This window comes from Mesoplodon mirus (genome assembly GCF_964341445.2).
Source record: "Mesoplodon mirus genome assembly, chromosome: 2".
NCBI classification, from domain to species: Eukaryota; Metazoa; Chordata; class Mammalia; order Artiodactyla; family Ziphiidae; genus Mesoplodon; species Mesoplodon mirus.
Window position 1 is genome coordinate 196108508 of NC_138977.1, and position 23519 is coordinate 196132026.

The 23519-nt window shown below is 43.7% G+C and overlaps 1 protein-coding gene across 1 annotated transcript; it reads left to right on the top strand.

The window, feature by feature from the left end:
• Positions 1–8646: 8646 nt before the first annotated feature.
• Positions 8647–14453, top strand: HHEX (hematopoietically expressed homeobox). The gene is made up of 4 exons (XM_082607640.1): positions 8647–9046; positions 11201–11379; positions 11577–11627; positions 13349–14453. Exons 1-4 carry the CDS (start codon positions 8683–8685, stop codon positions 13559–13561), a joined length of 807 nt encoding a protein of 268 aa, XP_082463766.1. The 5' UTR covers positions 8647–8682; the 3' UTR covers positions 13562–14453.
• Positions 14454–23519: the final 9066 nt, after the last annotated feature.

Genomic DNA, 23519 nt, shown 5'->3' on the forward strand with positions numbered 1-23519 from the left:
AGGGCCTCACACACTGTGGCTCAGCGCCATGAGCCACCCGGTTTAGGAGCTGCTGTCACCACAGCACCTGCCCCTGTGACTACTGCTCTTGTCCATATTCCTTGTCCTCATTCCCTCTGAGACTTCTTAAATATTCTGCTCCATCCAGATGTTCACCTTCTCATTCAGAAAAACAGAATGGCTCGTTCTCCCTAGAAACCCAGCAAGCCCCTTTTGTACTCAGGGTTGGTCTTTCAACCTATATAATCCTGCTCTTTCTCCTAGAAGTACTGGGGTGACACTCAGTGACCCACATTTAATGATGCCATCTTGATGTCAGGGACAGTGCTGGGTGCTGGTGGAGGACAGGGGTGACTAAGACACAGCTCCTGCTCTTCAGGAACCATTAGGCTTCTCCAGTCTTGGGGACTATATGCTATTAAGTTCAGTCCCTCAAATCAACCTGGGCAGTCATCTTCTCTTTTCCTCTTTTCCACTACTCCCACTTCAACTATTCAATCTCCCTTCTCTCTGCTTCCCTCTTCCCCATCTTAAACACGGCTGTTCTCTTTTTACCTTCAGTGGCTGAGTGGCTGGAGGGACTAATAATCAAGGTCATGAACTCAGAAGGAGAAAGAAATCAGAACCACCTTCCCTAAACTAGCAAAGATTTAGGAAATGTACAGCGCCGCTCCTTTTATCAATTTTGTTTTCCTTCAACATAAGCCATGCAAATAGTATTTTGTATAATTTAGGAGGTTAAAAAGTCAAACAACCAAAAATTGTTTGCCTTTCAACTTGGGAGAAGGAAAGACAGGCTAAACTAATTTCTTTATAGCTTATTGCTTGCCACCAAGCAAAACTTATTCTACTCCTTTCAAATAGAAGGAAGTTAAGAACTTACCGGGTCAGGTACATTGCTAAAAATTTTAAAGGCAGTGGTACATTTAATCCTCACAACTGTATAATATAGGTGTGATTATTAGCTTTTTTTTTTTTTTAGGCTAAAATAAAAAACATAGGCCAAGAAACAGTAAATGCTTTGCCAAGGTCATAGAGTTAGGAAATGTCAGAGAAAGGTCCATGCTTTTAACCAGTGGGTAATACTACCTTTCATATCTATGCATATATAAAAACAGTATACAAAAAGCCCAGATGCTAAGCAAAGAAGAGGGAAGAAGCTCAGGATGTCATCCATGTGATATCTGGTTCATTGCTACACTAAGAACTGTTATAACTGCAGAATCTTGAGTATTAGCTTCATTGAACTTTCCAGCTCTTGGATCTTCATGTGGTGTGTTCATTTTAATTAATTCACTACAAAAACAATAGCAATCAGATAGTCTAGAGTTTGTTTTTATGAGATTCATTCACCCATAATATTACAACAAAGCTCCTTGAGGGCAGGGACCTTTTCTTATTAATCTTTATATCCTCTACAGTATAATAGACCTCAAGTACATTTCTAATTGAAAAACCTCCCTGTAATAAAAGATTCCCAAATCCAGATGATGCACATTTATTTCAAGCAGTATTTACTAGAGCAATGCTCTATTTTCATAAAAGAATTAGTAGATCCTTCTGGTCTGCTTCTCTTCCACTGTCATTGCTGGAGTTGTCATCATCATCATCATCATCAACATTGTGATCATCATCACAGCAACGACTGTTTATCGACTGGTTAGTGTATGCCAGTGATTTACGTGCAATAACTCATTTAATCCTCATAACAGTATTATGAGAGGGACATTATCACAATCCCTCTACTACTTTTGAGGAAACTGGAGCTCCAGATGGTTAAGAAACTAATCAAAGCTTGCAATAAAAATGGTGGAGCTAGCATTAGAAATCACATTTTTTAATTGAAGTAGAGCTGATTTACAACGTTGTGCCAATCTCTGCTCTACGGCAAAAAATCACATTTGTTTGACTCCATTCACCCTTTCAAAAATATCTATTGAGCACCTACTACAGGCCAGACACTGTTTCAGGAACAGTGTTCAAAATTCAAAAAGTACAAAAGGGTATACAGCATAAAGCCACTTCCCATCTCATGCACACTCCCCTCCCCTCCATCTGTGCCACCATGCAGTTTCCTTCTAAGCAACTGATGTTATCAGTTTCTTGGGACCTATAACTTCAGGTAGGAATTTACCTTTTAGGTCAAACATTGGCATGATCAATATCCCCACCTCTCCTGATAGTCTCAGACATCTTTGGTGAGTTATCTGAAACAATTCCGTATTTCAGGCCCATTTCACAGCTGGGGGAAAAATGTGTCCTCGGGAAGCCAGATTATGTTTTATCTGAGGTCATTGCCAAGCAAGAGAGTGGGTTCCTGTAGGCAGCTCACAGTGTCTTTACCATGAAGCACTTTACTCAGTTTTCTAGGAGGTGATCATCTCCAGCTCTTATTGATTCCCAAAGTTAGGATTTCCAGAATGTTTCCCCTCTACCTCTCTGAACTGAAGATTTCTTTATGACCTCCACAGTCCTGCTGAATAAGACCTGCGACTTCTTTGTGGTTGGGGCATCATGACATTTGTTGCCTTTTCCTTTTCTCAGAATCGAATCTTTTTTTTTGCCAGCTAAACTATTTTTTAAACATTTTTATTAGAGTAGAGTTGCTTTAAAATGTTGTTAGTTTCTGCTGTATTGTAAAGTGAATCAATTATACATATACATATATCCACTTTTTTTAGATTCTTTTCCCATATAGGTCATTACAGAGTATTGAGTAGAGTTCCCTGTGCTATAGAGTAGGTTCTTGTTAGTTATCTATTTTATATATAGTAGTGTGTGTATGTCAATCCCAGTTCATTCCCCCCGCCCCTTTCCCCCTTCGTAACCATGTTTTTAGAATAGAATCTTTAGAGTGCTCCTTAGAGTTAAGGACAGGGGAATTTTATGCCCATAAGATCTCAAATGATTTCATGAAAATTAAAAAATCAGGACCAGAATCTAAACTGGCTTTAAATTTTTCTTCGGACACTCAGTTCCTTGGTAATAAACTTCTTCTTCCTCCCCTTTCTAGGGGGTGATTAGAAAGAAGGACACCTGCCTGGTGAAAAAATGCAAATGAAGGAACACAGGATCCAGGGAAGTAGGTTGGTGTGCTGAATAGAAAGGGCCCATGGTCCAGACAGCAAGAGTCCTGGTTCATCATTTCTGGTTCCTTCTCAAGGATTGTTGCCTGGGAGCTTAGATGAATATCCACAGATTTGGATTACATGTCAAAATATCACTTCTGACATTGTAGCCTTTGTTAAAATTATTATTAATGTGATGTCCTTTCATCATTAAAAAAATAACATAACAGCTCTACTTAGATATAATTCACACCATATAATTCACCCATTAAACATTTTTCTTTTCTGGATACTCTCAAAGTTGTGTAACCATCACTACAATAACTTCTAGAACATTTTCATTACCTCAGAAAGAAACTCTGTACCCATTAGCAGTCCACCCTTCATTTATCCCCAACTTCCTTAGCCCTAGGCAACCACTAATCTACTTTCTATCTCTATAGATTTGCCTTTTTTGGACATTTCATATAAATGGAATCATCTAATATGTGGCCTTTTGTGTCTGGCTTCTCTCACTTAGCAAAATGTTTAAGTTCACCTATGTTGTAGCACGTGTCAGTACTTCATACCTTTTTATTACCGAATAATATTCCATTGCTTGGATGTACATTTTATTTATTCATTTATCAGTGAATGGACATTCGAACTGTTTCCACTTTTTGGCTATCATGAATAATTCTACTATGAACATTTGTGTACAAGTTTTTGTATGGATAAATGTTTTCATTTCTTGGGTATACACCTAGGAGTGGAATTACTGGGTCATATGGTAACTCTATGTTTAACCTTTTTAGGAACTGCCAGAATGTTTTCCAAAGCAGCTGCTTCATTTTACATTGCCACCAGCAATGTACAAGGGTTCTAAATCTACATATTCTTACCAACATTTATTATTTTGTTTTTTTATTTATTGTTGGCTGTGGAGTCCTCACCACTGGACCACCAGGGAATTCCCGTTTAGAGTCATTCTTTTCTTTTTTTGTTTTCTTTTTGGCCACACTGCACAGAACGTGGGATCTTAGTTTACCGGCCAGGGATCGAACCTGTCCCCCCTGCAGTGGAAGTGCAGAGACCCAACAACTGGGCCGCCATGGAAGTCCCTATTTTGTTTTTTTAAAAAGAAATTATTATAGCTATCCTAGGAGGTATAAAGTGGTATCTACTTACGGTTTTGATTTTCGTTTCCCTGATGTCTAATGGTATTGAACATTTTTTCACATACTTATTGACCATTTGTGTATCTTCTCTGGAGAAATGTCTATTCAGATCTTTTGCTCATTTAAAAAATAGGGTTCTCTGTCTTTTTTTATTGAGTTCTTCATCACTTTTTTAAATTGAGCAAATAAATATCATAAGCTCCACCCAAAGCTCAGTGGTTGCTAAAATTTACCCACATTACAGTGTTATGTAAAGTACATTACAGTATGTAAAATGTGAACACCACTGAAGCAACATCATGATGACTACTGCCTGTGTTTTCCAGAGCTCTGATCCCATTCATGACATGGACAAGATATTTCTTTTGATCACAGTAGCATCTTGTAAGTTAGTAAAACCCTAAAACACTAATTAATTAGATTTTGTCAAATTTTAAATAAACTACAATACAGTGAAATAGAATTAAATGTTATAATAAAATCAATTCATGCTCTCAAGCTATAGCTCATTTGAAGTTTTACTTCTATGTACATTTAATTACTGAAAATAAGTTGCAAAAAATTTACCTAAACTCCTACTAGATAAACTAGAGGTGAGAGCCACATTCTCTTCTTACAAAGTTTGGTATCTTGCACAATAGTAGTGACTAAAATAAATGGTGCCAAATTTTTAAAGAGAGTCTTCTTTAATTCAGAATATAATTAAAATCTCATGTAGCTTTATTGGTTTTAGTACCCCGCAGAGAAAAAATATTGAAACTCCAAGAGATTCTGAATTAAATAGCTACAACAGTTTTGTTTTATTAGTTCTGACTGGGTGAAAAAAAATTTTAAGGACAACTTTGGGAAAATCTAGTTCTTTTAGAGCCCCAGATGACTTTGAAAACAATAAAACAAACTATAAAACCTACACAAGTGACATTAAAAATTATGTAGTTCAATGAATGCGACATTCACAAATGTGGTTGTAATTTTTTTTAACTACAGCGAAATGAACATGGACCTGACGATTGGATTTAGAAGAGGTGGTGTTATATAGCTTAACAGAATTAAGTGCTTCAATTTGCTGGTTAGGATTATGTAGCTGAGTTGGAATGCTATACCAATGCCTTATAAGATCCCCATCACCTCACAGGGTTTGTGAGGTGATGGGCCTAAATCAAAGAAAGGAATGATGCTTCCTTTTCCTATATTGATTATTTCTCTAGTATTTTAATATATACTTTTGGAATGTTTGTAGACTTAGATCTTTTTGGCTGGTGGCCGAGTCATGCACAGAATAGACTATAAACTCATACTATTTATGAAGATGGAGAATGAAGGCTGGCCACTGATTTACCGTAAGGGCATTAAATGAGTTGGAGTAATCATCTCAATTACTTGCTAGGTAGAAGGGGCAGGAAAAAGGAGAAGAAGATGAGGGAGAAACATTTTGTGAGAAAATAATAATCACAGTTACCTGCTTAGTTTAAAACAGACATAACTTCTGAAGTCCTTTAACATAACAACTGTCCTTTCTTTGTCCCCAAATCCCGTCTCTGTCCTTGATACACAGAAGAATACCCTTCACTTGCAGTCTCCCAGCACCTTCCTGAATTCTCCATCAGGCCATGTGAGGAGAATTATGGCTGGTGGACGGGGCACGACATCAGACCAGACCCCAGAGAGACCGATGATTCGCAAATGGCCCTCCACAGATGGTTTCCAGGAGGAATGCACTACCTGAACTTGTATGCAGACTTAACAAATAATTCAAATAATTTTTAGCTTTTAAAAAAACCGAAAGTGTTTTTATTTTTTAACATATAGATTCATACTTATTTTTAAAGTTTTTATATTAAAAAATTTCAAACCTACAGAGAAGCTGAAACTAGTACAATGAACATCTGTATACTCTTCACTTAAATTCACAAATAAATAAATTTTCTAATTTTGTTTATCTCCCTCTTTGTGTACATACATATACATATATGTATATATTTGTGTATGTGTATCAATTTGAAAGTAAGTTGCAGACTTCATGACCCTTCACACCCAAATACCTTAGCTTGTACCTCCCAGAATAAGAACATTTTACCCACAATACCAATATCACACCTAAAACAATGAACATTAATATAATAATGTCATCTAACATACAATCCCTATTCAATTTTTCCCTATTATCCCCCTAAATATCTTTTAGAGCTTAAAAAAAAATCCAGGATCCAATCATTTGGGGTGATACTATGAGACCCTGTGAAAATCCTCATCCTCAACAATGTTTCACTTGATGGTTTTGGATGATTCTTGAATGAATTAATACATTTTCTGATTTTATCAATTTTTCTACATTTGTTAGCTAGCATTCTTCCAGCCTTACCATCTACCATCCCTTTCTCTCTCTGAGTATCACTATGAACAGTAATACTATGAACTCTTATAGTCCATAGTTTTGATGCTTAAATTACCCCAAATTTGGCCAATGGAAAACCCTTCAAGCCGGTTCCTGTTTTCTGTCTGTGGTTTCTGGCACAAGATACCTGGAGCTCACCTTGTACATGTCCTGCCCCAGACCTAGAATCAGCCACGGCTTCAAGGACCTACTTACACGATGAATAGGTCACACATCCACACAGTTCAATTCTCCAAAGAGTCACAAAGTGTACAGTACATTCTCCCGCCATCTCCACCTCTCCCTTCACAGACAGCCAATGTTATTAGGTTTTTGTGTATCTTTCCAGAGATAGTTTGTATAATAAAGGCACAAATATTCTTACCTTCTCCCAACGTTTTAACTGAAACATCGTCAGATTTTGAAAGACGCCTATGACCCCAACCCCAAAAGATCAGAAACCTTTAGGTTAAGCCCTAATTGTTTCAGATGAGAAAAGCTCAGGGAGGGTGACTTGAAAAGTTGTATTGAGGACACTCACATGTTATTCCCTGGACTTGAAATGTTAGTTCCTCTCTAGGCTTCTAGACACCTACTCATTTTTCAAACATCACTTCCTTGGGGAACACTTTCTCTTCCTTAACACATCTCCCTCACCCAACTAGGTGGTGTCCGCTTGTTACAAGGTTTCAGGTTATCACGTACTTCTCCTTCCTAGCACATATATAAGTCACTGTATTAAAATTTGTTTCCTGCCACTGCGAGGACAGGAACTACATCTGTTCTGTTCACTGCTGGCACACAGTAGTTGCTCAACAAAAAAAGTGCGGACTGAAACTTGAACTCAGGCCATCCGGCTTCCAGCCCACTCTTCCTACTGCCTTCCCACTGCAGTCGGAGAAATAATCCCAAGATGTAAATAAAAATTCTCAATAGAAAAAGCCGGGACGTTTTTTCATTTCCACGATTAATGGAGGACCTTGGCAGAAACCGCTCACCGCGAGGTGTGACGGCCGCAGGAGGGCGTCAATCAAGAATGCCCCCTTGCCCCGTAGGCGAGTGGAGCCGCACAGAGTTGAGGCCACACCGGGTAGCGCGTCACAGCTTCAATAGCAAACACGTGCAAAAAGGGAAAGCGGGGCTGCGCGCAGCTGCGATCCCCCAGGACCCGGGGATAGGGGACAGGGAGCAGCCCCCACTGGGTCAGAGAAGACTGCACAGCTTCTGCCTGGCGCCGTAGGATCCTGGCCTTCCCTTGATTCCTGCCCGAAGGGACTTCTGCCAGCGTCCCCGGGGAAGTGGCTGAATCCCGGAGCCCACAGATGAAACGGGCTAGAAAGCAAGAGTCCGCATCACCTTAAGTCTAATCGTCCTTACCACGCTGGGACGCAGGCAAGGGCCGTGGATCTCTCTCCTTGGAGTTGCCCCAGGAACCCAGGGCACTCTCTCCCGCTACGAGCACTCCCGAGACGCCCGGGGCAACAGCCAATGCTACCGTTACTCCAGGGAGCGCGCTGACCACGGAGGGTGCTCTCAGGCCTGCGAAGGCGCGACCCGACCAGGGGCATCTACGCCTGCGGGGCCCGAGTCCAGTCGCCCCTTGCCTGGGCCGGCTACCGCCTCCCCGGTCCCGGGCCTGGACCAGTGCCCCCGAGTTTCGGCGGAGATGCCTCGCCGCCGGGGCTAAGGCCGCTTGAGGCCGCCTTCCAGGCAGCTGCTTGCCTCGCGCCTCGCCTGACGGACGCGGCCCTGGGCTTCCTTCGAGGGCGTCCCAGGGCAGGGTGCCTGGAGCCCCGAGCGTCGGCGGCGAGGGTACAGGCGGGCTCAGGGTCCTAACAGCCTGGGAGCAAGCGCGTCCCGGGGGCGGGGACCTCGGCCGGCGGGGGCGGGCCAAGGGTGGGGGCGGGAGACGGCTCCGGGGGCTCCGCGCCATTGGCCGCAGGGCCCAGCGGCAGGAAGGGGCCAGAGAGCGCGGCCCCACCCCGCGGTCGGCAGAGCCTATAGCCGGGAGCGCGGAGCGCGGATAAATGTAGCGCCGCGGCGCGGGCGGTAGCTCTCCGAGGGCCCGGAGCGCGGCGGAGCCATGCAGTACCCGCACCCCGGACCGGCGGCAGCGGGCGCCTTGGGGGTGCCGCTGTACGCGCCCACGCCGCTGCTGCAGCCAGCGCACCCGACGCCCTTCTACATCGAGGACATCCTGGGTCGCGGACCCGCCGCGCCCACCCCCACGCCCACGCTGCCGTCCCCCAACTCCTCCTTCACCAGCCTCGTGTCCTCCTACCGGACCCCGGTATACGAGCCCACGCCGATCCACCCCGCCTTCTCGCACCACTCCGCCGCCGCGCTGGCCGCCGCCTACGGACCCGGCGGCTTCGGGGGCCCTCTGTACCCCTTCCCGCGGTCGGTGAACGACTACACGCACGCCCTGCTCCGCCACGACCCCCTGGGTAAGGCGGCCGGGGTCATGGCGGGGCCGAGCCCGGGCGGCGGCGAGAAAGGCGCCACCCGGCAGGTGGCAGCGCCCAGGAGGCGGCGGGGGCGGAGGGGAGGCAACAGAAAGTTGTGGCAAAAGCGATTGAAAAGCGGCTGTCGGGTGCGCGCGGGGGACGGCAGGCGCGGGCCCCGGCGGCGGGCAGCCCAGTCTGCCCGCACCATGACTCAGATTGGTTTTCCTGCACCTTGCAGGCGTCGGGGCGCGCGGGCCCGGGCTGGACCTCGGGCGCTGCCGCTGGGGCCGGCGGCTGGAGAAGTCTTGGGGTCGCGTGTCCCGGGTGGGGCTCCCTTAGCTGGAGGGACTGGGAAGGGAGAGCCAAAGCACCCCGGGCCGCCCCTGCGGGGCAGGGATAGCTGCCGGGCCGGGGTGGTTACGGGGCTGGACCTGGTTCAACAAGCTTGTGCAGTGAAAGAGCCTGACCCTTTCCGTTCATACAGGAAATCTTGAGTTCTCGATAGGAGTAAATCTGGTTTCAGAAGCTGTTAAGTGTTTTCCTGGCTGCATGAAGCAGACCCTTCCCCCGGAGTAGTGCACGCTGCTGATTATTTTATCGACATCCTCAATACAGACAAATTCAGGAAACACTCGACTTCTGATAGCCGGGATCCGTTTTTCTGATATTGTTCATTTCCTCTGTGTGGGATGTGACTTTATGGCAGCTAAAATAACCAGTTGCTTCCCTTTTTTTTTTTTTTTTTTTTGAGGCTGTTTTGCCCCAGTCTGAATCCTGACGTAAGCAAAATCTCGAAAAAACAACATTGCCAACTTTCAAAGCATTTAGCGCAGGCCTGCAGACCCATAGACAGACGGACGGACTGACCCACACGTCTTTGGAATAGGAAGGGCAGTGCGGACACGTTGGCCGTATAGAGTTTGCGGGACTTGTCCCCTCAGTGCGTGGCCTAAGAAATAAGCCACCCGTGATCTGCGCTCCGGGTGGCCGTTGGTGCTCCCGGGTAAATAAAACGGGGCTCCTTGCCTTGGGCCACCAGGGTTTTAAATCTACTCTGTTATTGGCAGCTTCTGCAGGCACCCTGGAGACAACTAACATATTAATTAATTGACATTTTAATGTCATCAATATTATGGTGTGGCCCCTCACTCAGTTCTCCACCTTCCTTTTTCATCGCTAGAGAGATTTGGGGGGGATTATATTTTAGTTCTTTTTTTTTTTTAAGTTATTATGTTGTGTTTTTGATTCCATTCTTGACGGTTTGATGGCGCAGGCCCGGTGCGGCTCTGTTTGCCTTCTGGGCCCCGAGGGGGACCCTTAGCCAGGCCGGGCCTGGGGGCTAAACGTTTTCACAGAGCGCGCCCTGGGTTTCCTTGGGTTACTGCTGGGACTGTGCAGGAGGAAGCAAAGGGTTTTTCGAGATAGACCAACAGGAAACACATTGACGGAAATGTTGCCATAGCCCACGGGGTGGCTCTAACTGGCCGCCCCCACCGGCCGGGTGTGAAATCAGAGGAGGCCCGGCGCCCTCCAGCCAGGATGGGAAGCTCCACGCGCCCTGAAGCTTGCTCTTGGGCCGGAGGGCTTCCGTTGTAGCCAGGCCGCTGGACCCTGGCAGCAACGCCTTGGCTAGCGTGACAGACCCACTCTTCCCCAACCTAACGGGTATTTGGAAAGTGCAGTTCACCAAGGGAGAGGACTTCTCTGCAGGTCCTCTGGACTAAAAAAGTTGTGTATAAATTTTGAGAGCGACTGATTAAAGCGGATCATGGTATTTTAAGCTAAAAAAGTTGTGTATAAATTTTGAGAGCGACTGATTAAAGCGGATCATGGTATTTTAAGTCGGTGTTCTTTTGGGGATCAAAATGATTGTATCTAGCCATGGGTGTGATGGTGGTGTGTGTCTGTGAGCATACACGTGTGATCTTTGTGCACATGCCGTGTAGGTGTGTGACTTTGGATGTTCCTGTGTCTGTGGGTATGATGTGTATTGGTGGGAGGGTGTTGGGTCCACATCTCAGGGGGCATACGTGAATGTGTCTGCTTGAGTGTCCCGTAGCCTCCCCTCCCATTCTTTGTCATCCCCAGGGCAGGCAGGTCCGGGGTGGGCCACGCCGCTTCAGGGCCCTCACTAACCGTCGCTTTTGCCCGCAGGCAAACCCCTGCTCTGGAGCCCTTTCCTGCAGAGGCCTCTGCATAAAAGGAAAGGCGGCCAGGTTAGGTTCTCCAACGACCAGACCATCGAGCTGGAGAAGAAGTTTGAGACCCAGAAATACCTCTCCCCGCCCGAGAGGAAGCGTCTGGCCAAGATGCTGCAGCTTAGCGAGAGGCAGGTGAGCTCGCTCGCGGGGCGCAGGCAGGCTCCTGGGGCGGGGGTCGCGAGGCAGAAGGGAGACAGTGGAGCCACCGGGAGCTCTGGCGTGCCTGGATCGCTGGTTGGCTCAGCAGCTCCTGAACGGCTTCTCCCCTCCTCCCCAGGTCCCTCGGGATTCTGGGCTCCTGGCAAGTTTTCTTTCTGTCTTTCCTGTAGGTCAAAACCTGGTTTCAGAATCGACGCGCTAAATGGAGAAGACTAAAACAGGTATTGACATGGCTCTGTTTCTATGGAAATATTTTTATCATGTTATCTCAATGCGAGGCCTGTTACAGGTTGTATGCAAAAGTCATTTGAGGGACTATTTAACCTCTTCACCTTGATTAAAAAGGCAAATAGTCCTGCTGAAATTCAGGATGAGTTGTTCAGGCGGCAGTAATGCTAAAAGCACCTAATGCGGTTCCTATATCAATTATGCTTGGGTTTTCACACACTGGCTAGTAAAACTCCCAGCTAATTGTTTTATAAACCCCATATGTTGTTTATCTAATTAACGCAGGAAAGATAAAGTAATTGACAGTAAATGACTTAAGCAGTTATCTTTGGGAGAAAATTGTTTCTTTTATTTACACAGCCACAATAAAACTAGGCAGAGCTCAAGGGTAAATATAAGGAAATAAACACTTTTAAGTCTTGTTTGCACTGTTTTTTAGAAGAATTAAATATCAAAGTGTTAAAAAATTATTTTCCCTCTAATTCTAGCTCTTAAAATGAATATAAAAACAGTAAGAGAATATCCAAGCCTGTTTGAAAGGCAGCTTAAACTTTCTAACAGTCTTTCTTCCAATGACCTTGTTACGCAATATGTGATAAAAAGTAAAGGCTAATTCAGTTTTTAAAGAAGCTCTGTTGACTTAAAGCTAAAGATTTGTTTTTGATGTCCTAATCTGGATGTCTTCTCCAAAGTTATCTGACAAATGCTGAAATTTTCATTTGCCAGTCTATATACGGTTTATAATAAATGAAATATTTTTGAAACAATAATGAGTGGGGAAATTGAAAGCAGTATGCATTTTAAAATTTAGCGATAAATTTCAGATTCCCTCTCAATATCTGACCTTGTGACTTGTTACATAGCTGTAAGCTTGGTAAATCTATTATTCTATAATCTTGCTTTAGAAAACAAAAAAACCTTAGCAGTGTATCATAATATTTCCTCATAGTGTCTATGTGCATTTTAGACAAAAACAGGCTTAAAAATTTACTAACTTATTTGGTTCTTGGTCAAAGGTAGTTTACCGGGGACTTTAAAAACAGTGGTTCCTATGTAATATGGGAATATTTTCCAGAAATTTCCTCCAGATTTTAAGTAAATTATATTTGTCTCCCTTTCCAGTTAGCAACATTCTTCAGTTCTGCATTTTTTTCTTTGCCATGATTGTGTAACTTGCTACACATATTTATGTGTGTATATATTTGTGAACTTACTCCAGAAAATGCATAAAAAAAGGATTCAATCTAATAATTTTGAAACTTTATCCTTAATTCACTATTTAGCATTCATATTTTTTAAATGTCTGAAGACTTTGTTAATTGGCAAGGCTTAAATGTTTGAAGAATAAAGATAGTGTGTATCTGTAGTGATCGAATTTCTTTTTCTCCCTAAACTTTTAAGAACCTTGAGACCATGGGTCTGGGCTGGAGTTAAGCCTTCATTTGACATAACACATATACATTTATATTGGTGATTGGTTGTTCTTATCTGGCAAGAGTATAATCTTTCTCTGAATATGACAGGAACTTTATTTCTTCCAAAGTGAGAAAGAAGCACAAGTATGTATTTTCTGAATAAAAATATTAAACCTGAGAGCAGTTGATAAACTAAAAATTAAAAAGATGGTAGAAGATGAAAAGACATTTGATTTATGTCTCTCACTTCTTCATATCTCGTGATCCCACCAATATCCATTTTCCTCCTCTTCATTCAGGAGAACCCTCAAAACAATAAAAAAGAAGAACTGGAAAGTTTGGACAATTCCTGCGACCAGAGGCAAGACAGTGAACAGAATAAAGGTGCTTTGGATAGCTCTCAATATTCGCCCTCCCCTGTCTCCCAGGAAGACCTTGAATCAGAGATTTCAGAGGATTCTGATCAGGAAGTGGACATCGAGGGTGATAAAGGCTATTTTAATGCTGGATGATGACCACTGACATTGGCATGTTCAGAAAACTGGGCTTTGGAATAACATTTGCTACAGAAAATCTCCATAGATGAACTGGAAAACTATATGAGAAAGGGAATCAATTTTGGGTATTCTGGAAACCTAAAATGTGTGGTGCACTGGCTAAATAACAAACACATTGGAACCTTAATTTTGACTTAAATAGTTTATGAACTGATTTTAGATTGTATGATAAAGGGACTCTTCACTGATTAAATTCGCCCCCTTTTTAAAAAGTAACTTGTTTTTTCTATTTATAAAAAGTAATTTTGAACTTTTTTGTTAAATTTTTAAGTTATAACTTTAAAGATTTTAATAGGAATTTCTTGTAACCTGTTTCTACATCCCACTTAATGGAAAAGTAAAGGGACATCCCAAATCCAGAGGTATGCCTTGGAAAGGGGGCCCACAATTCAGGCAGCCTTGTAATATTTTAAAGGAAACATTCCTTACTTTTTTGTTACATTCTTACACTGCTGCCTTAAATCCAAAACCATCTCAGAGCTCTTGTCTCGGGGATGTATGTGTTCTTTTCATCAGAGAGATATATAATCAATATAAGTTGATAATCTTAAATGCTTGTTTTGCACTGTCACTTAGAACCTGTTTGACCAAGGTGTTAAGGGGATAGTACAGTCCAGTTCAAGCAGAGAAACTGACTCATCAGTGACTAAAATTAATCACAGATGAACTAGAAGTAGATTAATTAAATGTAAGTAGACTGTAGATACTGTGTTTTATATTAAACAATGTTTATAATGTGTGTATATATAATTGTTCACTGTAAAAAAGACATGGCCAAAATGGTTTGTTTGTTTTTTTTAAATGAGTAACTTGTATATAAAATAAATCCGTCGGTGGGATGACTGACCTCTTTGGACCTCTCATTCTTCGATTAAAACAAACCCACACCTTTTCTTCCAGCGCCTGGGGTGACTGGCGCGGTGCCGGGCGCTGGGGCCGGGGCTGGGGCGTGGGGTCCGGCGCAGGAGCGTCTGGAGGTGCGTCTCGACGGCGCTCCTGCGGCTCGTGGCTCCTGGCGTCCTGGGGGCGCGGTTCTGGGGCTGGCACCTGAAAGGTAGATGTGAGCCTTTCCCCGGGAGTTTGCTGGGGGTTGGCGGGGGGCGGGGAGTGGTGTGTGTGTGTCTGGAGCAGCGGAGGAGGCTCCTGCCAGCAGACCCCGAGCCCCGGGCGCGCCAGGCGGCGGGAAGGGAAGAGCAGCTGCGCCGCGGCGGAGCGCAGGGGCCGCCGAACGCCATCGATTCACCTTGGCTGGCCGGGCAGCCCGGGCCGCCGTCCTTGACCCGCGTGAGTCAACACTGCGTCATCCTTTGGCTGCCGAGCCCGGGTTGGGGGTCCGCTTAGGGGGAGGGGAGTACTTTGTGCCAGGACAGCGGTTCTCCCTCTTCAGCGAGCTTCAGAATCACCGGCACAGCTTGTTGGAACTCATTGCCCACCCCATCCCCCGAGTTTCTGATTTGGGTAGGTCTGGGGTGGGCCAGGGAATTTACACTTCTAACAAGTGCCCAGGTGTTGCCCAAGCTGCTGGTCTGGGGCTCTAAGGTGCTCCTTGTGTGGAAAAATCAGGTGGGGGGCTTCCCTGGTGGGGGGCTTCCCTCGTGGCGCAGTGGTTGAGAGTCCGCCTGCCGATGCAGGGGACACGGGTTCGTGCCCCGGTCCGGGAAGATCCCACATGCCGCGGAGCGGCTGGGCCCGTGAGCCATGGCCGCTGAGCCTGCGCGACCGGAGCCTGTGCTCCGCAATGGGAGAGGCCACAACAGTGAGAGGCCCGCGTACCGCAAAAAAAAAAAAAAAAAAAAAAGCAGGTGGGACCCGCGTTCACCCCTCACTCCCTCACCTGCTCCCCTCCTGCCGACAATTCCTGCCAGTGTGGGAACAGGAGGCTGGCAGCGTTGAGAAGGAGGACGAGGGGAGGTGGGCGCAGGGTTCCTGGCCGAGGGAGGGGAGGGAGCAGGGTTGAGGAAGAGGTATTGTGAGCTGGGGAGGAATGAAGTGCTGAGCTGGGGGTGGGTGTGGAGCTGAGAGGAAGGGTGGGCTGAGGTTTCTGACAGGCCGGGTATTGCCAGCCCAGCTGCTTGCCTACTTGGGCCGTCAGGTTCCTGACATTCCAGGAAAACGATGAGCGAGATCTGTGAGCGAGATCTGTGAGGGGGGAGTCCAGAAATCTCTTCCTCAGATTGGGATTGACATATACACGCTACTATATATAAAATAGGTAACTAATAAGGACCTCCTGTGGAGTACAGGGAACTCTACTCAATACTCTGTAATGGCCTATATGGGAAAGAATCTAAACAAGAATGGATGTATGTATATGTATAACTGATTCACTTTGCTGTACACCTGAAACTAACACAGCATCGTAAATCACCTACACTCCAATAAAAATGAAAAAAAAAAAAAAGAAGGAAATCCCTTCCTCTAGCCTGGGCCTCCATGGAGGCATCTAGTTATTGTGGAGCTGGGTGCCTCTGGGCTGAGGTCCTGTGAAGGAATGCCTCTGCCCCAGGCCTGGCTTGACTAGGGCTGTGGCTTCCCAGACATGAGAACTCAGATGAAGAGAGTGAAAAAATCGTTGCACTTAGGGGGTTGTCACACCCTGACTCCTTAGATTCCAAGAAGGCCCCTGGAATTACCTGTGAATTTTATTTATTTATTATTTATTTATTTTAATAATTTTTTCCATCAAACTTGCTATATTGCTACTTTCAGATAATTCTTTTTTTTTATAATGAACAGGGGACTCCTTTTTAAGAAACATTTATTTATTATTTATTTTATTTATTTATTTTGGCTGCACTGGGTCTTAGTTGCGGCACGTGGGATCTTCCTTGAGGCATGCAGGATCTTTCTTTAGCTGTGGCAAGCGGGCTTCTTAGTTGTGGCATGCATGTGGGATCTAGTTTCCCAACCAGGGATCGAACCCAGGCCGCCTGCATTGGGAGCGCAGAGTCTTACCCACTGGACCACCAGGGAAGTCCTTACTTGTGAATTTTAATTTCTGAGAAAATTTGTACTGGGTCCTGAAGCAGAGAGGTGTGCATTGGCCTGGAAGTTTAAAGATTTGGGTTGGAGTTTTAGTTCTTTGCCTCAGTTCTTTCATCTATTGAATGAAGATGGTCTAGTTGATCTACATGACCCTTACCAGCACCCCAATTCCCAACTCAGTTCTCCTCAGTGTCGGGGCCCAAAGCAGACATCCAGTGGGAGGGTCTCCTTTCCCCTCAACTGTAGGCTCCAGGCTCCCCGTCCCTGCCTGACAGGTTTCATCAAGGTTTCAAAGGTCATAGTCAGTCTCATTTGAAAAGAGGACTGTCTGTATCAGAGTTTGGGGAGAACAGGAGGCTTATGGGCCTAATATTGAATTAAAGCAATCCTGAAATCAGTGTGTGTGTGTGTGTGTGTGTGTGTGTGTGTGTGTTTCGCTCCTGGAGATAACCTCTGGTTAATGTTTATTCTTGAGAATAACTGTATCATGACTATCAAGCAGAGGAATACAGGTTTATGTATTGATTGGCACTAGAAAAATTGAGGAGTGAAATCTTGTTTTAAAGTAGACAATCCCTGAAACCAGGCCGTTTTCCAATTTAAAGCTATTCCCAATTCTCTTCAAGTTGATCATGTTCTGAATCTAAACATGTCCTTAAGAATCCACAGCATGTTACCTGGAGGAAGTACAGTATTTTCAGGACACGGGTTGGCATTAACTGTTTTCTAAAGTGCCCCATTGCAGATTGCCAATGAGTATTTACAAATTCTTCCTACAATCCAGGCATTTTTCATTTGTTTGTCTTTTGGCTATTTCATGTTGAAGCAGCATGTATGACCTTTACAGCACAACTCCTGTCTTGTTTTTAACTCTTTTTATCAGGAGATTCAACTTGAAAACGGTTATCATTTAGCAGAAAGACAAACAGAAAAGCACATTTTTGTAAGCAAAACGTTAATGATTGGAAGAATTGCCCTAATTTCACCATGACAGTGTGTGATTAATCCCCTGGGTCATGTACTTATACTTTAAGTTATTCAGTTCGTCAGTCTTTGATATTCAGAACCCTTTCTAACTTAATAGGATATTGATTTTGTTGGATGATGTACTTTGACTCTTTAAACAACATCACTTTTAGGAATGACTAGGCTGCTGTGTAGTATTTTATTTAGAGAACTGTTGCATAAGGTTTCTTTTTCTTACTTTTTATGGTTTTCTCAGGGTGAAGGCTGATAAGACATCTTGTGGGAAAAGAGGAAACCATCTCTGATAGTGAAAGTATCTATTCTCTTTCAACATTTCTGACAACCTTTTTTCTGTGTGTGGTTTCATTGTTGCGAATATTCATTTTAGTTAATGGGGGCAGGGCAGGGATTTAAGAAAATGTATCTAGACTTGGGGGAAATGCATTTAGCCGGGGACAGAACACACTTACCAAAAATCCCCATTCCAGTTATACTGCCTTGAGGAAGACGACGGGAGCTCAAAATCTCACCCTTTTGATTCTTCTTTAAAATCTAACGATTTTAAAATCTAATGCTCCTCTAAATCTGTGATTGGAGGTGATATTTATGTGAATACTGACAGCATGGGACAAATGTGGAAAACTAAACAATCACTCACGATGCTTCTAATTAGAAGTTTGGTATCTCGTAGTAAAAATAATCAGATGTTGTACTAACATTGACTTTTCATCCTTTTGGGTTTCATGAAATTCCAGCTGGAATCTCTATCTAATCTGATTTTATCCCTTGATACTTTTTTTTTTTTTGTATTTTTGTTGAACCCGAATGAGAAGCACTTTGGAGATTCCTCCCACCCACCAGTATGCCTGAGGTCCAAGGTCTACAGAACATTAGCTACCCCTTCAGATATGGCTGTGGGGAACCCTACTCAGGAATCTTACTGTTGTGGATAAGAGCAGGGCTGGAAGTAAGGCAGACGAGTCCCCTCCACCTCCCTTGCTGGTTGGGGGCCTTGGGCTCAATTCTCAGCCTCAATTCCTCGAGAGGTGGGCGGCTCACCTGAGAGGAGGCATCAATACCTGGCACACAGTGGGCGCCAAGTGTCAGCCAGAAAAGCTAGAAAGCCCCCACTGAGTCCCTTCTTTTGAAGCAGCTCTTTGATTCGCAGTTGCAGGCGGGAAACCTCTTCAGTCGGATGTACACAAATCTCTCCAGACAATAGAGAGGGCCGCGGGGAGGAGACCTTGGGGCTGGAAAAGGCATTTCCTGTCTGCGGAGGATCTTGACTTTGGAGCATCCGGCGGTAGCCGCGAGGTTTTCGAGGCGGCCGAAAACTTTCTCGTGCGGCTGCTTAAAAAAGTCACTGCCAGTTTCAGTCACTGCGATTTTTCTCGATGAAAGCTAAGGAGATAACTTCTCACTTAAAAAATTTTTTTAAGCATTGGAATTTTTTTTTCTAATTTGGAAGGGGTGTTTGGTATTATTCAAAATCTTAAAAATTCAAAAATCTCATCACCCATCTCATCACTCCATAACACTAAGACAAGAAAGGGTTAATGGTAACCTCATCCCTGCCCGACCCCCAATTCATAGATACTGGCAGGAAGAGAAATACCTATTCAGTTCGTCTCCATTAAACTTGTTTATATTTTTCTTTTGTAGTTTATGTCCTTTATCCCGCCTCACCTCTCCACTTTTTAAAAATTTATTCCCTTTTACAACCTTCCCCCCTTTCCTCCATCTCAAGATTCCTCTTCCTCATTCAGTTTATTTCCCCATTAAGAATAGAAAATGACTAGTTTCAATTCTTTAGAGGTCACAATTAGGGCTAAGATTTTCTTCAAATATATAGAAAATTTCAGTTTACAGGTGAAAATCCTAAGTTTGAGGGCGATGTTGCTGGAGTCCTAATACACTGCCCCCATCCCTCCAAGGACAGTTCTTTTAGTTTAGCTTTTTATTTATTTATTTATTTTCTTTTTGAGCCAGGATAAGCAATAATAGTGATAATAATAATCAGAAAGTAATAATACTTGTGTCCCCAGGGGTCAAGCGTTTGTGCACTGGGGGGTAGTGTAGGTGCCCAAGAGATGGTGCAAGGGGTAGGCTCAGGATGCCCTGGCAGAGCTTTCCAGAGGTCCTAACGCAGAGGAAAGTAATGGAGTGCTGTTCTAGGGAGAGAGGGAATCAAGTTCACAGACCTGGAAGGGAAGGAGGGCAGGGAATAAGTATGACTAGAATCCTCAGAGGTGTTTGGGTTCCAGCATTTTGGAAGAAGGGATTATAGACTGCATTCTCCCTTTCCAGTCACACAGATCTCTTTGCTTTTACTTCTGCACTTTCCTCCATCTGGAACTCTCCTTCCCCAGACATTCTCCTGGCTGGCTCCCTTGCCTCCCTCAGGCTTGGCCTTCCCTAGCCATCCTGTTTAAAATCACAACTCCCTCTTCCCTATTCCCCTCCCACAATTTAATGTTCTCTATTTCCCTTATTACAATTGGATATCATATTTCAACTTATTTATTTATTACTTATTTGTCTCTCAATGAAATGTTATTGCCGCAGCATAGGAATTTCTGTTTTGTCTGCTGCTATGTTATCTCCAGCCCGACACATAATAGGTGCTCCACAGTATGTGTTCAATGAATGAATGAATGAACATATATTGAGCACTTACGATGCATTAAATATTATATGAGTCCTTCACATAGTTTATATCATTTAATTCTCACAAAAATCTTCTGAGGTGGCTACTGTTATCACCCTGTTTTTCTGATAAGGAAACTGTCACTGAGAAGTTAAGCCCAAGACCTCAATTACTGTACCAGTCAATGTTGTAATGTGAAGTTCCTCATTTAATCTTTTGTACCCTTGAGAAGGTATCAAGCCAAGTCTAATTCTAGATGTAAGAAGAGAGTTGAGGGTTTTTGTTCATTTTATGTAATCTTTTTGTTTTAATTCAAGTCCAGCATTAAATCTGGAAGGGATTACCACACAGTATAGGGGTTGTGCAGCTTCTGTGTGTATAGCACATTATTCTGTTACACAAGAAACTAATAAGCTGACTGGAGCATCATTTCTAGTGCTCCAGTGGGGAAATGAGCGTTATAAAATACACTTTAGGAATTCCCCGGCAGTCCAGTGGATAGGACCACGTCCACTGCAGGGTGCCCGAGTTTGATCCCTGATCGGGGAACTAAGATCCTGCAGGCTGTGAGGTGTGACCAAAAAAAAAAACAAAAAAAAACCACTTTATATCTGTTAAAGTGTTTAAAAAAATATCTGTCCCTGGCTTATGTTATTTGGTGTTCCCATTATATAAACTGTCTAGTATCATTACATTTCTTCTTCATTTGATCCACTGATGCATGTTCCACAAAGGTCTCTGAACATAGAGCAGCTCAGTGGCTTACTATGGGGTCCCCAGCATCTAGCACTGGGTTTGGCACGCAGTAAGATTTTTTTTTTTTTGATGTGGACCATTTTTTAAGTCTTTATTGAATTTGTTACAATATTGCTTCTGTTGTTTATGTGCTTTGGTTTTTTGGCCAGGAGGCATGTGAGATCTTAGCTCTCTGACCAGGGATTGAACCTGCACCCCCTGCATTGGAAGACGAAGTCTTAACCACTGCACCGCCAGGGAAGTCCCATGCAGTAAGCTTTTAATAAATATTGTACTGCAGAATGAAAATGAAAACCACATGCCCTCCCCAATGGAAAGGAGAGACATTTCCCCTCCTCCCCAAGCCTTGCACTCTCATTATATTTCCTATTCCTTACCATCAGAAGTATAGCTTCTCTGGATGGCTCCCACAGCACAGTGGAAAGCATAGTCAGGGCTGCAAGTACAGGAGAGTCTATGCCAGGCTTGGTCATGGGTGGGAGGAGGACAGGTTTAGGTCTGTTTAGTGCTTTAAACAAGCGCTAATAGATGTTCTCCCCCCACTTTTTATGGACATGATTTTTTTAAATTTATTTTTATTTTTTTAATTTTTTAACATCTTTATTAGAGTATAATTGCTTTACAATGGTGTGTCAGCTTCTGCTCTATAACAAAGTGAATCAGCCATACATACACACATGTCCCCACATCTCCTCCCCCCTGCATCTCCCTCCCTCCCACCCTCCCTATCCCACCCCTCTAGGTGGTCACAAAGCACCGAGCTGATCTCCTTGTGCTATGCGGCTTCTTCCCACTAGCTATCTATTTTAGGTTTGGTAGTGTATATATGTCCATGCCACTCTCTCACTTTGACGGACATGAATTTTAAGAGGAAGTGCTTCTGTGGGTTTATATTGGCCATCTTTCCCTTAGATTTGGCAATTTCATTCAATTTCCAATTCACACTTCTCAATTTCAATCAAGAGTTTCATTTAACATATACCTGGTTGGGCTTCCCTGGTGGCGCAGTGGTTGAGGGTCCGCCTGCCGATGCAGGGGACATGGGTTCGTGCCGTGGTCCGGGAGGATCCCACGTGCCGCGGAGCGTCTGGGCCCGTGAGCCATGGCCGCTGAGCCTGCGCGTCCGGAGCCTGTGCTCCACAACGGGAGAGGCCGCAACAGTGAAAGGCCCACGTACCGCAAAAAATAAATAAATAAATAAATAAAAATTTAAAAAATAAAATATACCTGGTTTACTGAAAAATGACACCATTTGGGGTAGCCTGTTATTACTACTATTTTTATCAGCATGATCCATTTAGCAAATGGAAGCAGGAAATCCAAATGTTTTTAAATGATTTCTTAAAGTACATGAATTGCAAAGAAACAAATGTAGAAGGAACATAAAATGTGTTTGCTTCACACCCTGGCTCAATGTTTTAGCTTTCCTCAGCAGCTTATGGAGTCTGTATTACTACAGACTTTCCATTAATTTTAAATTAGGCAGACTAATTCAATAAATGTTTAAAAAATGGCCCCTGAGCGCAGGTTCAGATGTCCAGAGGAAGTGGTTTCTTAGACACCTGCCTCCCATGTATTGAGTTGATGGTATGTAGGTGGAAGGGAGTGAGATAGTTATGATGATGTATGGTGCTGTTGATTAGTTAATTGAAGGTAAAATTTTTAGCTTTACCAAGCAATTACCTGATCTCATTAAGGTCTTTAAAATCACCCAAATATGATTTTGCCTGAAGCAGCTGCCCCTTGTTTAGATGTTATTTCAGGCTTTAAGAAAAACACAATACTAATGGAAACCAGGGAATTTAAGCCTGCAATTTCTGGAATATGTTGTTCTGAATCTTAGCCATTATTAAGTACTATCTGAACATGGGACGCTAAACTATATTTACATTTGTATGGTGTTTTATTTTTCAAAAACTTTTTAAAGTATATGTTTATAAAATATATATTTTTAAACAAATGAAATTTTTATGTTTATTTTATTTTAATTTTTAAGGAAATGTCTTAGTAAAGTATAATTTACATACAAAAAGTTCACAAATCATAGGTGTATGGCTCACAAAATGTAGACACCAGGTAACTGGAATCCTTATGATGACATAAAACTACCAGATACCTAGAAGCTCCTTTTATACCAACTCTGGGTCATTGTGCCCACTTCTGCCCCAAAGGAAGCCACTATCCTGAGTCTAAACAGTGTAGACTCATTTGTTGATTTTTGAACTTTATATAAATAGTATCATACAGTCCTCTTTTGTCTCTGGCTTCTTTAGTTCACTTTTTTATTTGTAAAATTCACCCACATTATTGTGTGATGTTGTTTGTTCATTCCAAATGCTGTGTAGTAGTTCATTGTATGAATTTTCATGCTACTTTAAATAATCCATCTGAATTTAAAAACTGTACCACAGGGCTTCCCTGGTGGCGCAGTGGTTGAGAGTCCGCCTGCCGATACAGGGGACACGGGTTCGTGCCCCGGTCCGGGAAGATCCCACATGCTGCGGAGCGGCTGGGCCCGTGAGCCATGGCCGCTGAGCCTGTGCGTCCGGAGCCTGTGCT

Bases quoted from the DNA above. Each gene is read 5' to 3' on its own strand.
- HHEX (XM_082607640.1), top strand. From the start codon at position 8,683: ATGCAGTACCCGCACCCCGGACCGGCGGCAGCGGGCGCCTTGGGGGTG. The intron at 9,047-11,200 runs GTAAGGCGGCCG...TTTTGCCCGCAG, and splicing joins GCTCCGCCACGACCCCCTGG to GCAAACCCCTGCTCTGGAGC. The intron at 11,380-11,576 runs GTGAGCTCGCTC...TCTTTCCTGTAG, and splicing joins TGCAGCTTAGCGAGAGGCAG to GTCAAAACCTGGTTTCAGAA.